This window comes from Lipotes vexillifer, unplaced genomic scaffold (assembly GCF_000442215.2).
Source record: "Lipotes vexillifer unplaced genomic scaffold, Lipotes_vexillifer_v1.1 scaffold1591, whole genome shotgun sequence".
Classification (NCBI taxonomy): Eukaryota; Metazoa; Chordata; class Mammalia; order Artiodactyla; family Lipotidae; genus Lipotes; species Lipotes vexillifer.
This window is the reverse complement of record NW_006779799.1, coordinates 90,467-105,039: the sequence shown is the minus strand read 5'-3', so window position 1 is coordinate 105,039 and position 14,573 is coordinate 90,467. Positions and strand designations below refer to the sequence as shown.

The following is a 14,573-nucleotide window of genomic DNA, read 5'->3' as shown; positions in this document are numbered from 1 at the left end:
CCTTGATAAAGCTTGTTGCCTCCAATTCTTCTAGGATAATCGATTGAATAGTTGAGGTTAACTACAGAGGGACAGTCAGATCAATAAGGCTCAGTGTTCAATTCAACTGAACTATAGCAATACATAGTTGATAACCCGGTGTTCAATTAGGTATTTATCAGAGGCAAATTTGGGTGTTGATTAATTAATCCATGAGAAAACAGGCAGACATGGGTAGTCACTAGGAAATTAGTGTGTGGACTAGGTCTCTAAATTATAATAAATGCCTTACCTTTGTAGAGAATGGCTCAGGAACAAGGTTGGGCAGAATTTTACAGATAAAACAATAATAGATTCACTATCAAACGTTAATAAGAATAAAGCAAGTCCTGGGAATATGATCCACCTAGGAATATGTCATCCCAGCTGCCTCTTTGCTTTCTTAATTCCCATGACAACCCATCCTAAACCAGAATTTGGTGCTACAGAAGCAACCCAGAGGAAACAGTGGGGCACAATTGCTCTACTGCGATGCAGGAAGTTCAGTAACAGGTAATAGGGGTGCTTTAGGGCTACTCAAGATTTGTTTTAATCAGATATGGTAAGACACACAGACGTGGAAATGACTGTCATGAAGGAAGGTATATATTGTAAACACCAATCCCAAGAAACAGGAGGCACAGCACACCATGTAGGGCCTCAGAAGGAAGCACCAGGGTCTGTCAGGAGACAGAGGAAGTGAGGGGAAAACAGAGGTAAGAGTCTTTATTGTGTTTTCTGTGGGAAGGAATGGATGAGACAGGGTAAGCAGGTTTAGGATTGGCTATTTTGAGTAATTTCAGTGGGCTCTGGGTGTAAATACTGTCTTGTCTAGTACCTGATCTTGGGGTGATTAGGGCAGGTAGATAGTGGCCCCGTGTGACAATCCATAAAGGAGGTGGCTAGGGGTATGGGCTCTGGATTGGTTGGTTTACATATGAAAGGCATTCCTAGGAGAGCTGTTTACTCTCTCTAGGAGTTAACCCTGGGAAGGGCATCCCTCCCAGGTAAGCAAGGCCCCAGATATTAAAGCATCACATTACAGAAAGTAAAAGACAAGGTTAATACAATGGGCTATCTAGAGTGACCACACAGGATTGAAAACATATGTGTCTAATGGATCAACAGAGAGGTCTCTCCTTCCCAATTCCCAAAGTGGAACTGCAATAGCGGAGAAGTTACAAAATGTAGTAACATTCATGAATCTCTCAGGTTTAATTAGTATTATATCTCACATTAATGAAGTTTAATGAAAATAAACCATGCTTACACAGGCAAGTATTTTGGTCCCATATTCTCAATGAAATACATAGAATATCAAAGATCATTATAAACCCGGAAAGTATGAGTCATGCGATTTATCCTTATTGCCACTAGAGGACACTGTAGCTTATTGCTTTTGTGATTGTCAAAAGATGCCTGCTCAGAGTTCAGTTAAGATCTTTTTTATTTAAATAAAACATAGGGCTTTGCAACTAGTTTTTATTAATTCAAGAATCTGATGGCATTCAGAAGATGCGGTCAAACACGCTGCACCTTCCAAAGCTCCTAGAATTAGAGCTTTGCCCAAATCTCTGAAACTGTGTAGAAAATTGTGTGCATGCCCACACGTGTGCATTTTCCTGTGGGGAGGGTCCAGAGCTCTCATTAGAGTTTAGAGTTCTCTATAACCCCCATCACATGCCAAGAAAGAAGTGAAGAACCACTGCACCAATCCCCACTTAACCACACCTGAGTTCATCTCTATGATTTCTAAAAGCTAATTAAAGATAGAAACAAAATAGCTTCTTAGATAACACTTTCTGACACTTAAAGATGTTTTCTTCTCAATTTGTGAGAAAGGAACAAAAACTGTTTTTTATGACCATGGGTGGATGGTAGTGAGTTATAGCTGACCTGCAAAGCTAGACAGAATGACTGCAAAGTCAGGCAGAGATCTGGGCAGTGAGTAAGGGGACACTGTGAAGCATCTGCTGTTTTTTTATTAATAGACACAGAGATGTGAAGCAAGAAAATATATCAGACACTGAGGCAACCTGCCTGAGACCAAGGTCCTAAGTGAAATTTCCATCCAAGGGGTGCGGGGGACAATTTCAGTCAGAAAAATGGGCAATAACTGATGGAGAAGGAAGGCATGTAACCATTTTTAAAACAGTCAAGCTCTGGTATTCAAAGGTATGACTTTATCAGTAACTGACTTTAGCTTTTTTCTCAAGGCCCTATTTTCATATGGTAGCAGAAAACATCATAACAATTTGAAGTAATACATCTCTTTTAAAACTTACTGAGTTTGGGGTAAATACTGTAAGCTCAGTGGGGCTTATGTCTCCAGTCCTGACATCAGGGGAGTGGGCACTCTGTCCATGTTGGACTGTCTGCTGGTGTCTGCTGTCGGTGGAAGTCATCATGCATTCTCTGAGCAGGGGTTGTGCATGAATATAGCTCCAAGGAGCTTATGACTGTTTCTGCTTCTTAACCCCACCTCAACTCTTACTGAAGCTGCTGATCTTCTAACACTTAGCCACATCTTCCAGCTGGTTCCTCCAGAGAGATCTGTACCTTCTCAGTTCTAATCATAGTAGTTCTGTGCTTTAATTCTCTGGTACATAATAGGCACCCAAAGAGCATTTGCTGATTAAGTAACACCAAGGAACCCTTGCTTTGCCCTTCCTCCATTCATCGCTCCCTTCCATCTTTCTCCCTGCTACCAGCCATGATAGCATGGCCTCACCTACTCACCTTATCAATACACGGTTCCTATCAAACTAAAGAGAACTTATGGTTCCAACTGTTAAAAAAGTGAAAATTTTCTGCTTTGTTACTATGAGATTTATTTTGAGAGCTGAAGGAAACCTATACTGTAAGTACTGTTATTATTTTGCAGATAAGAAAGTTGAGGCTTCAAGAGTTTACGTAACTTCCCCAGGGTCACAAAGACAGGATTCAAACCTAAGTACATCTGTCTTGACAGCTGGAGCTTTTAGCCCTTCTGCACTAAACTATTATTTTTGTGTTCACTGTCTCTTTCAGATACAATGACAGTGGCTATGTTGAAGATGTTGAAGTAAATTTCATAGTGTGGGAAATACATGGCAGGGATGACTATAGCTTTAACAACACTATGAAGAAGGTATGACATTTTGGATTTAAATAGAATTTAGCATGCAATTAGACAAGTCGTTCCATTTTAAATCTATGTATAAATTATCTAAGGAAAACAGAACCAGTCAGCTGTAGGTAGGAAAAAAAAATATGACCTCTATATTGAATTCTATGACTACGAAAATTCATTTATGAAAAAAGAAGTCACTGTCCTATAGAACGGACTTAAAGGGGTCAGAAAAGATGATGTTTATAGTAGGATGATGCAATTATTGATTAATATTTTATTTTCTCTCCACATTGTATTTAATGTTTGATTATCTATGGGCCTGCATTTCACTCTCAGACATTCATCACATTTGTGCTAAATCAAATGGACACACTCTAGGCTTCATCTCACTTTGACTTCTTTGCAGCATTTGACCTACTGACCGTGGCTTCACTGTCCCCACACTCTCCTGGTTTTCCTTCATCCTCCATGACTGGTCATTCTCAGCCTCCACAGTGAATCCTCTTTATTCTTCCTGTTCACTTTGCAGGCCACAGCAGAAAGGCCTTCCTACTCCAGATCACCACAGTTCACTCCCATCCCTTCTACATGGGGTTTTTTGTCCTTAAGGGCCTCCCATCATGATGGAGCCTCTTTAGAAGTTACCAGCATTGATTCCTGAGATTTGTCAGAGATCTCATACAAAACCAGAGATGACTCCTTCCAAAGTAACTTTCTTATCTACCAGAGACCTTAATTCTCCAAGAAGTAGAACCTACATGGGTGACAACAAAGAGACCTGAATTCCACCTGTTACTCCCCTCCACATTACTGCAATTATGTGACCAAACAAATCCATCCCATCACACATTCCTGCCTCATTCACAACTAAGTTGGACCATGTGACTGATTCTTATCACTGGAGTATGAGCAGAAGTTATATGTGTCCAGGATGAAGTACTTAAGAACTTCACATGCACCTCCATGCTTCCCATCTTCCTTCACCTGTCAATATTTTACAGCAATGATTAAAGATGGAGTAGATGTGAACTGGATGAAGGGGATAAGACTTTTCAAGAAGCCACTAGATTTTTAAAAGTCTGAGTTTTTAATCTACTTTTTTGAGGAGAGTCATCCATAGGGGCCATTTAACCAGGGACATCTGCATTGGATTATGTGTGATCAAGAATTAAAATTTAATGTGTAAAACCCCTGAGGGTTGGAGTTTTTATTGCAGCAAAGCCGACCAGTATAGCTCCTCTTATTAAAATTACATTTAAATGCAAACATTTCAGTCTCTGAACCCTTTAGCTCTCTCTTTCCCACTACTCCTCTGCCTCTTTTTCTCACACAATCTGGATATCTACTTCTTCTCACACAATCTAGGTATCTCTAGATATCTAGAGAAACCCTCTGCTTCTCCCATTTTTCTTCTCTTCATTGCCTATCTAACTTGAACTCCACGGTTCAGTCCTTCAGCTATTGTCTTCCCAATGCCTATATGTCACTTTCCCCAGTATTGTTCTTGTTTAGTGTTATGCAACTTTAAACATTAATCTTTCTGCCTTATCCATGCCTATATCTGAGCTACTAATCACTTCTAGAAAAAAAATTAAAATTGCAATAACTGGAAGTATGAACTCAACTATTGGGAGTGATGACTGAAAAGAGAATTAGCCATCTAGAAGAGAGGTCAGAGGGAAATATCCAGAATTACACATAGAGAGATAAACTGATTTAAAACATAGAAAAGGAACATAAAGGAGATCCAAAGCTAAGATCTAAGAACTGGAGTCCTAAAAAAAGAGAAGAGAGAGTGTTGGTCAGAAGCAACATTTTCCAAAACTGGTGAAAGACATCAAGGCACAGAAAAAGTAATCTGCATCCAAAAACATCACAGTAAAATTTCCAAAATCTAAAACAAAGAGAAAAATCTTTAAAGTATTCAGAGCAAAAAAGATAACTTACCTTTAAAAGAGTAACTATAAGATTTAAAGCTGATTTCTCAATAGAAACAATAAAAACCAGAAGTCTTTGAAGAAAAATATTTTTAAGTCACTGAAAGAAAATAATTCCCAAACCTAAAATTCTGAATGCAATAGAAATAGCATTTTTAAAAATGAAAGTGAACAGCAGATAATGTCTTACAAGATACATGAAATTAAAAGAGGAAAAAATTTTAAGAAAGAAATGAAGGATGAAATAAAACTGATTGGAGAGAAAGTGACAAATATTGAGGATAGGCAAAGAATAAATGGAATTCCTGAAAAAGGAGAACCAAGGCAAAGGAACAAAACAAATACTAATAATTCAACAAAACAGAACCACCACCCCCCTGAAAAACAAAATTTCAAACTTCTTATTGAAAGAGCACACCATATACTTCAGAATATCAAATCAGAATAGCCAACACATGTGGGCATATAAGCAAAAAAGCAAGAAATTTAAAAAGAAATTAAATTATCATCAGACATTTTATAGCAGTGTTGTATGCCAGGAGAAAGTGGAGTCAAATATTTAAGATACTAAAGGAAAATAAATACAAGCCAAGGATTTTACATCCAGCAAAACTGATTACACTGTAAATGGCACAAACTGCTATCAGTATGTAGAAAGCTCCGATAATATTGTTCCCAGGGGCCCTTCCTGAGTAATATACTAATTTAGAAGCTTCAGAAAATCAAAAATACTAAAGAGATATCAACATAAGGACTAGGAGGAAGCATTATAATATAGTATATAGTTACTTACAGGACTAAAACAAAATGAGGGTTAAATGGGTTAGAATGTAATATATAATGGGTGTATTCTCTGACAATGTGGATCTAGTACAATTATAAAATATGATAGGAGAATGTGAAGAGCATATACAAGGGAAAAGTATAAATATTTTCAGTACTCATGACACTGGTGATAATATTTGTATTGTTTTTCTAAAGTTTTGAGGTGTATAACGTGAGATAAAACAAATGTGTAATAATGAGATTTTCTAATACTACCATTCCTCACCAAGCGTTTTGTCGTAAAAGCGAGAAGGTACATATGTTAAGATAGAAGAAGTTAGACAAAAATCTTGAATTCGAATAGGACTCAATATGAACTCATGAGGTATTGGATATTGCTCTGGATATAAATTTATTAATCAAATAGAGAGATAGATAAAATTTTCCTATTCTGACCGTTAAAATCTTAGAAACATAACTAATCAGTAGCTGAAAGTATCCTTAGTAGCCAGATTGTTGTTTTGAAATACCGTTTCCCACTAAACGTACTGGGCAATCTTAGGTAAATTGCTGATTCCACGCCTGAAGGAAGAAATGTACAAGATGAGCCTAGAATAGTTTGGCATACCCAATAGTAAGGAAGTATCAAGGACTGCTAGAGTCATTTAAAAATAATCAGAAATCGGGCTTCCCCGGTGGCGCAGTGGTTAAGAATCCGCCTGCCAATGCAAAAGGCACGGGTTCGAGCACTGGTCCGGGAAGATCCCACATGCCGCGGAGCAACTAAGCCTGTGTGCCACAACTACTGAGCCAGCGTTCTAGAGCCCGTGAGCCACAGCTACTGAGCCTGCATGCCTAGAGTCCGTGCTCCACAACAAGAGAAGCCACCACAATGAGAAGCATGCACACTACAACGAAGAGTAGCCGCCACTCGCCACAACTCGAGAAAGCCTGCACGTAACAACGAAGACCCAACACAGCCAAAAATAAACTAAATTAATTAAAAATAAATAAATAAAAGTAATCAGAAATCAACATCAAGAGGTTTCTACTGGCCAAAGATGGGACAGTTTGAGCTTCCTAGAGAATAATTATTGCAATGGGGTAAAACTCATTAAATATATTAAATCGATGAATTCATGATGATTTTTTTTTAAATCACCTTTACAGAATGATAGGAAACCATCCTTATTTTGAAAACTGGTAAATAAAGAGAAACAAATAGTTATCCTATTTTCTTCAAATGAACTCTACCAATGGACAACCAAACAGTAGATGAGGGGAAGCAACTCTTTATAAAATTATTCCAGTTGACAAATGAAAAAATAGAATTGAAATATCACCATTTTATAATCCAAATAATAGAGGTTATTATAAACAAATTTATATCAACAAATTTGGCAATGGACAAATGCCTTGAAAAATACACCAAAATTTCTTGTATTTCCCCCCCTCCAAAAACTAGAAAACTCTAATCTCAGATGGCTTTCCTGATGAAGTCTACCAAATATTTAAGAAAAATTTTACTTCAGCCTTATAAAAACTCTTCCAGAGTATAAGGGTGGGAGGAAACACTTTCAACTCATTTTGTGAATCCAGGAGGACCTGATGAGTACCTTAAGAGAAGAGAATGATGAGCCAATCTGACTCATAACCATAGACACAAAACACCTGAACAAAATTCTAGCAAATCAAATACAGCAACTTATTAAAAAAATAATCCAGGGCTTCCCTGGTGGCCCAGTGGTTAAGAATCCGCCTGCCAATGCAGGGTCACAGGTTTGAGCCCTGGCCCGGGAAGATCCCACATGTCGCAGGGCAGCTAAGCCTATGTGCCACAACTACTGAGCCTGCGTTCTAGAGCCCACGAGCCACAACTACTGAAGCCCGCATGCCTAGAGCTCATGCTCCACAACAAGAGAAGCCACGACAGTAAGTCCGCGCACTGCAAGGAAGAGTAGCCGCCACTCGCCACAACTAGAGAAAGCCCACACACAGCAACGAAGACCCAACACAGCCAAAAATAAAACCAAATAAATAATATTAATAATCCATCCAGGCCAAGTTTTCTTTATTTCATAAATTAAGGGTTGGGGATATTTGAAAATCAAAGTAATCCACTATATTAACAGTATAAATAAGAAAAGGCAAAATATTATTACAGCAGTTGATGAAAAGTCATCTGATTAAAAATTTATCACCCATATATAACATTATTTTTTAAATAAATCTTAGAAAATTATAAATAAATGGTAACTTCCTTAACCTAATAAAATGTCGATACAAAAAACCTGTATAAAACATCATACTTAATGGTGAAAATGTGAAAGCCTTCCCTCTGAAATCAGGAATGAAACAAGGAGGCATGTTCTAACCATTTCTATACAACATTGTTCTTGATGTCTGTAATAAGGTAAACAATAAACAATACAAATAAATTAAAAGTGTAAGGATTGGAAAGGAAGAAATAAAACTCATATTCACAGATAACATGGCTGTTCATCTGAAACAAAGTTAATAAGTGAGTTTAAGAAGTTCTCTCTGTATGAGGTCAATATACAAAAGTCCACTGTTTTTCTGTATATCAGCAAACATTTAAATAATTTAAAATTAGATATATAATTTTCAACAGCACTAAACTATATTAAATACTTATAAATTGATATGCAAAACATATATATATATATATATATATATAAAACCTTTTGACAGAGTGGTTGTTTGCACGAAGCTCAGACATGGAAGTCAATGACTGAGCTTAACAAGCACCTCCCGTTAGAAGAAGCCTGGGGACCTGAGGTAAGAAAAATATTACCTTGCAAATTGTTTATTTATAATAACTAACTTGGCGTTTTAGTATTAAGTGCTTAATGGAAACACTTTGGGTTTAAATTTGATTTTGTAAATCAAATCCAATTTTTCTATTGGATTATATTATAATTTCCAAAATGCTTCATCTTAATTCTATTTGATCTTCTGCTGCCCCTGCATTACTAACAATTTTGTTTTAATTTTCTCTTCTGAAAATCTGTTTGCAGATTATTAAATATCTGACAAACATGTTAAACCATTGAGACTGAGTCTTTCTAAAGAATGCCTGAAGTTTCAATCTTGTGTAACTAAAAGATCATTTCTGAATGTCAGTTATCAATCCTATACTGTTTTCAAGTGAATTTTCTTAAATTGAAATTAATTTATGGTATTTGGCAACTCAAATCATATCTCATGAATAAAATGTGACATATAAGGTACTTCAGCCTGTAAAATGTAAACCCTACAATAAGAATGTTATTTTGCTTCTACGTCAGAGCCTATATATGTCAAGATAGAGATATATACAAATGATGTGTCTCCCTCTGTATTCCCAACTCCAAACCATCCACTTTCCATCCACCACTCCCTATCTTCCTAGTAACATTATTCTAGGAGCTTTACTCCAACAATCCTTTGAACAATTCTTCCAGCTCAACATAACCTTCAATTCATTGATCCTACAACCCTCACCCCACCCCTGGTTCTCTTTTCCCTCTTTATCCAGTTTAAATTCCACAGTCAATAGTCATATCACTCTATTAATATGATCCTCAATTCTTTTGCCCCCCCCACTTCTTTATGTTTGCATAGCTAAATCACAACCTCAGTTAAGTTAAACTGTCCACCCTAGCACCTGACTGTGGCCAGAGAAAAACATACCCATGCTGACTTGTTTCACATTCATCTCATGATTAAAATCGTCCCATAATACTGCCCAAGAAATATTTCTTTACCTCATTCTCTCTTCCCCTCTCATAAATAGTTATTGCCTGCTTTCTCCTCTTCCCCCAACCTCGTTCTTATCTAAAGAACTTGCTTTCTACTTTATCAAGAAAATTATGGTAGTTATTAGACCTGGGGCAAGACCCTTCTATCTAATTTTATTTAAAGAAACACATATTTTAGAATGTGCAACATGTTGCCATATTGTTTTTAATATTTTGACAACTAAAATTCCTTATAACTAGTTTCCCTTGTAATGCAACCTATTTTATGTTATTATTTTTAAAAACATTATTCTGAGAGGGGCCCATAGTAGTCCAAAGGCTTCACCAGATTGCCAAAGGGGTCCATATAAAAATAAAATACAACTTTATATATATTTTAAAATCTATTTTTATATATTTATACACACTCACTATGAGGTTATGAACCCCTGATATAGGTATAAAAAGAAAAGGACTAAATCTTGGGTCATTTCAGTATTTAGAGATGGGGGAAATGAGGAGAGGCAAAGGAGGTGAAAAAGGAATAATCCAAGAAGCAAGAGAAGATCCAGGCAAGTATGATGTTTTGGACCTCATGTAAAGCAAGTCTCACCAGAAGGAGGGAGGGATCAAGTGTGCTAAATTCACTACTAAGATAGGTCAACTATGATGAGGATTGAAACTTGATCATTTACTTCAGCAGCATGGAGGTAACAGGTAACCTTGACAGGATCAGTTTTCATAGGATAGTGAGAAACAAAACCCTACTGAAGTGGGTTTAATTAGTATGGAAAAAAGAACTCAAAGCAGCAAGAACAGACAAGAATAGTCTCTGCAGAGGAGTTTTGCAGTAAGGAGAGAAATAGTGTAGCGGCTGGAGAGCAATGGGTTGAAGAAAGGGTCTTTTTTTTTTTAATAATTGAGAAAAATAACCACATGTTTACTGATGGGAATATTCCAACAAACAAGAAAACTGATGATGCTTCAAACTTAACATGTCTGAAACTGAGTTTCTGATATCCACCCTCCAGACATACTCCCCCAACATTCTTTCCCACCTCAGTTAATAAAAATTCCATCCTCCCAGTTTGCTCAGGATAAAAGCTAAATGTCATCTTATGCTCCACATTTGGTCTTTCAGCAAATCTTGTTGGCTCTTTCTTCAAAGTATATTGTGAATTTGGCCAACCTGTGCCACCCCGTGCCACCCCAACTGCCCCCACATTGTTTCAAGCCACCATCACCAACCATCTGGGTTATAACCATAGCATCCTAAATGGTTTCCCTGCTTCAGGCTTGCCCACCATGAATCTATCCACAACACAGCACCAAGACTGATCCTACTAAGACATAAATCAGAATGTGCCACTCTTCTGCTCAAAACCATACGATGGCTCCCATGTCACTTAGAGTTATGACCGCACCCCCATCATGACTAGCTAATGCCTTTCTTCAGGTCTTTACTTGAAAATCAACTCATCAATGAAGACCTCCCCGGCCACTCTACTGAAAAAGTTAAACATCACCCCGTGACAGTTGCTATCTCCCTTCCCTATTTTCTTTAATGTCATTAGCATTTATAACTCTCTGACACATTATATAGTCTATTTATTTATCCTACTTATTATCTGGATCCCCAACTGAAATGTAGGCTCCATAAGGGGCGGGGGGAGTTTTGTTTGTTTTGTTCACTGGTGTATCCCCGGCATCTAACCCATTACGGGTGCTCAATAAATATTTGTGGAACTAATTCATTAATTATAGGTCACCCACCTGTTACAAACAGTATTATTCTGCTATTTAAAAAATCATAAGGAAGTAAACTAGTAATGAAATCCGTTAAGAACAAAACTTACCCCTCTAACTTCTTGTTGAAGGACGTCCAAGAATCTGGGGTTGCGGGTAAATGTAAGTGACCCTCCTACTCAGAATCTCACAAAGGGCACCCAAATGTTATAAGATATGACAAAATAACATAGTCCCAGGAAGGAATGAGCTACCTGATAATTAACAGTCATGGAGATTGCCTCAATCGGTATGATACAGTGCAGTAGTTCTCAAATTTTAGAATCACCTCGAGGTGACATCAGAATCACCTGGAGGACTTGCTACAACAGATCTCTGGGTCCTACCTCCAAAGTTTCTGATTCATCAGATCTGGGTCTAAGCCCCCGAATTTGCATTTCTAACAAGTTCCCAGGTGATGCTGATACTGCTGAGCTGGGGACCACATTTAAGAAACATTGAAGTAATGGCTTACATTCTATAAAGATTCTGGAGTGCCCACACCAGGCCCTAAGTGTTCAGTTCTACCATATGAGAGACAAAAAGCTCACAACTAAAAGGGTGGATTCAGTCTGGAGTCTGAATATAGTAGAAGGCAGGTACCTGCAAAGACTATTTATGTCCTAGTGAGTAAGGCTGTGCTTACTGAAGAGTGTCACTGTATATTTATTCAACATGGCAATCAGAGGTGCTCTCTTCCTGAAACATATACCTGAAATGAAATAGCCTTCCAATTGCTACATAGTTCTGATTCTACAAGGATGACTGACACTTGCATAAAAATCTGCGAAGTAGCTCTAGAGACTGTAAATTCTCAAGAGAAAATCTGAAGGACTCATAAACAAAAGTGGCATTTTCACAGGTTCTTCCCAGTTAATGTTGGAGTTTGAGAAGGAAAGGGAGAATGTGGGTTATGAATGGCTGGCTACATACTTATAACTCAGGATGTGAGTTGAGTTTCCGGACATGACTGACATAGTAATCCGAGAAGTCCTTGGCTAAAGTTGAATTGTATTTCTCTTTCTGACTTACTTCACTCTGTATGACAAACTCTAGGTCCATCCACCTCACTAAAAATAACTCAATTTCATTTCTTTTTATGGCTGAGTAGTATTCCATTGTATATATGTGCTACATCTTCTTTATCCATTCATCTGTAGATGGACATTTAGGTTGCTTCCATGTCCTGGCTATTGTAAATAGAAAAACAAACACCATATGCTAACACATATATATGGAATCTAAAAAAAAAAAAAAAAAGGTTCTGAAAAACCTAGGGGCAGGACAGGAATAAAGATGCAGACATAAAGAATGGACTTGAGGACATGGAGAGGGGGAAGGGTAAGATGGGACTAAGTGAGAGAGTGGCATGGACATATATATACTACCAAATGTAAAATAGCTAGCTAGTGGGAATCAGCCACATAGCACAGGGAGATCAGCTCGGTGCTTTGTGACCATCTAGAGAGATAGGATAGGGAGCATGGGAGAGAGACACAAGAGGGAGGAGATATGGGGATACATGTATATGTATAGCTGATTCACTTTGTTATAAAGCAGAAACTAACACACCATTGTAAAGCAATTATACTCCAATAAAGATGTTAAAAAAAAAAAAAAAGAATTGTCATTCATGAAGCCAGGGCTAAAGTGTTTTCTTAGAGGCTATATAGCTTGATCAAGTGGGCTTTCAACTTAAAAAGAAAAGGGAAAAACACAATAATTGGGAAAAAAAAAAAAAAGGCTGTTACTACAATAGGAAATATCAGGCATGACACAAAAATAGGAGCAACAACCAGTGGGAATCATCTTTCACATTAGGAAATAACTAGGTAGAAAGTTGGAAACAATATAAATATTCCCAGGTGTCTATACACAAAAAATCCATGTAATGATAGAAGATGAATGTGTCCTTATCAGCAATACATTGCTGTGAGGATATGTGTCCAGTTCCTGCACATATTTAGTATGTGCCACATATTCTTTCATTAGGTTCATGGTTTTATGTATTAACTCAATTGGTAGAACAAGAAGTTTCCAGGCCCGTGTTGGCCTACGAGAAACTCCACCAACAAAAAAATAATAATAATAAGACATATCATGTTTTCAAGTTAGGGTACATCAAAAAATGATTGGTTGCCACAGGTAGGGGGTGAAATGTGTGAAGGTGGTCAAAAAGTACAAACTTACAGTCATAAAATAAATGTCATCGGTGTGCAATGTACAGCATGGTGACTGTAGTTAATAATACAGTATTGTATATTTGAAAGTTGCTAAGAGAGCAGATCTTAGAAGTTCCCATCATAAGAAAAAAATTGTAACTATGTATGGTGATAGATGTTAACTAGACATATTGTGGTTATCATTTTGCACTATATGCAAATATTGAATTATTACATTGTACACCTGAAATTAATATAATATTATAGGTCAATTATATCTCAAAAATAAATAAACAAGTACTTACATACAAATAAAGGCAGAAATGAATTTTTTGATGTTCAAAAGAAAAAAATAATAATGATGAGTCTCTTACATGTTTTTCATTAATCTACACCTAACATATTGCTTTATAAATGTGCCAGAGAGTGCAGTAGTAGAAAGGTAGACAAAGGGAAGAAATAATAGTAAATGTGATAAAGGAGAGAGATAGAAGAATTATTTTGCAGTTTATCAAGACATAGAGTAACACTTCATGAAATTGTAAAAAATCATTAAGAGTTTTAGGGATGGGACTTATAATTAAAATATAATTATGGAATGATTCACCTATGTAAAAGAAAATGACCTGTTAAGAAGGAAAATAGAGGAATTTTCAGTGTGAAGGCAATATTCACCCACAAAAAAAATTTTCAAACAGGAGGGTAAATACTGGAGTATATATAAATAAAGGTAAAATGAGAGAGCTATAGAAGGGACTTCTATGTATACCAGATCACATAGCCAAACAAGGGAACTATATGAACCGTCCTGATTATCTCCAAAACCAAGTAGAGTTAAGAAAGAATACAATATCTGCATATTGAAAAATGTCAAAATGTAGGGAGAATATGAAGGAAAGAACAAGAAATAAATACCACTTGAATAAATGGGAGTTACTCACTCAAAAGCTATAGAAAGAATTCAGCCTCACTGAGAATACATGACAGAGAGACAAGCAAGACTTTAAGTAGGGTGTGAAAGCATACAGGACCTACAAGAATCCAGAAGAAATGC

General features: G+C 36.9%; 1 protein-coding gene across 1 annotated transcript in view; it reads left to right on the top strand.

Moving 5' to 3' along the window:
• LOC103068700 (uncharacterized protein C1orf101) overlaps positions 1-14,573 on the top strand; it is a gene marked incomplete at its 5' end in the record, with an annotated part of 184,464 nt that overhangs the window by 139,575 nt on the left and 30,316 nt on the right. The window contains 2 exon segments of the mRNA XM_082930961.1: positions 3,049-3,148; positions 8,545-8,631. Coding sequence (XP_082787087.1) covers positions 3,049-3,148; positions 8,545-8,631 — 187 coding nt within the window.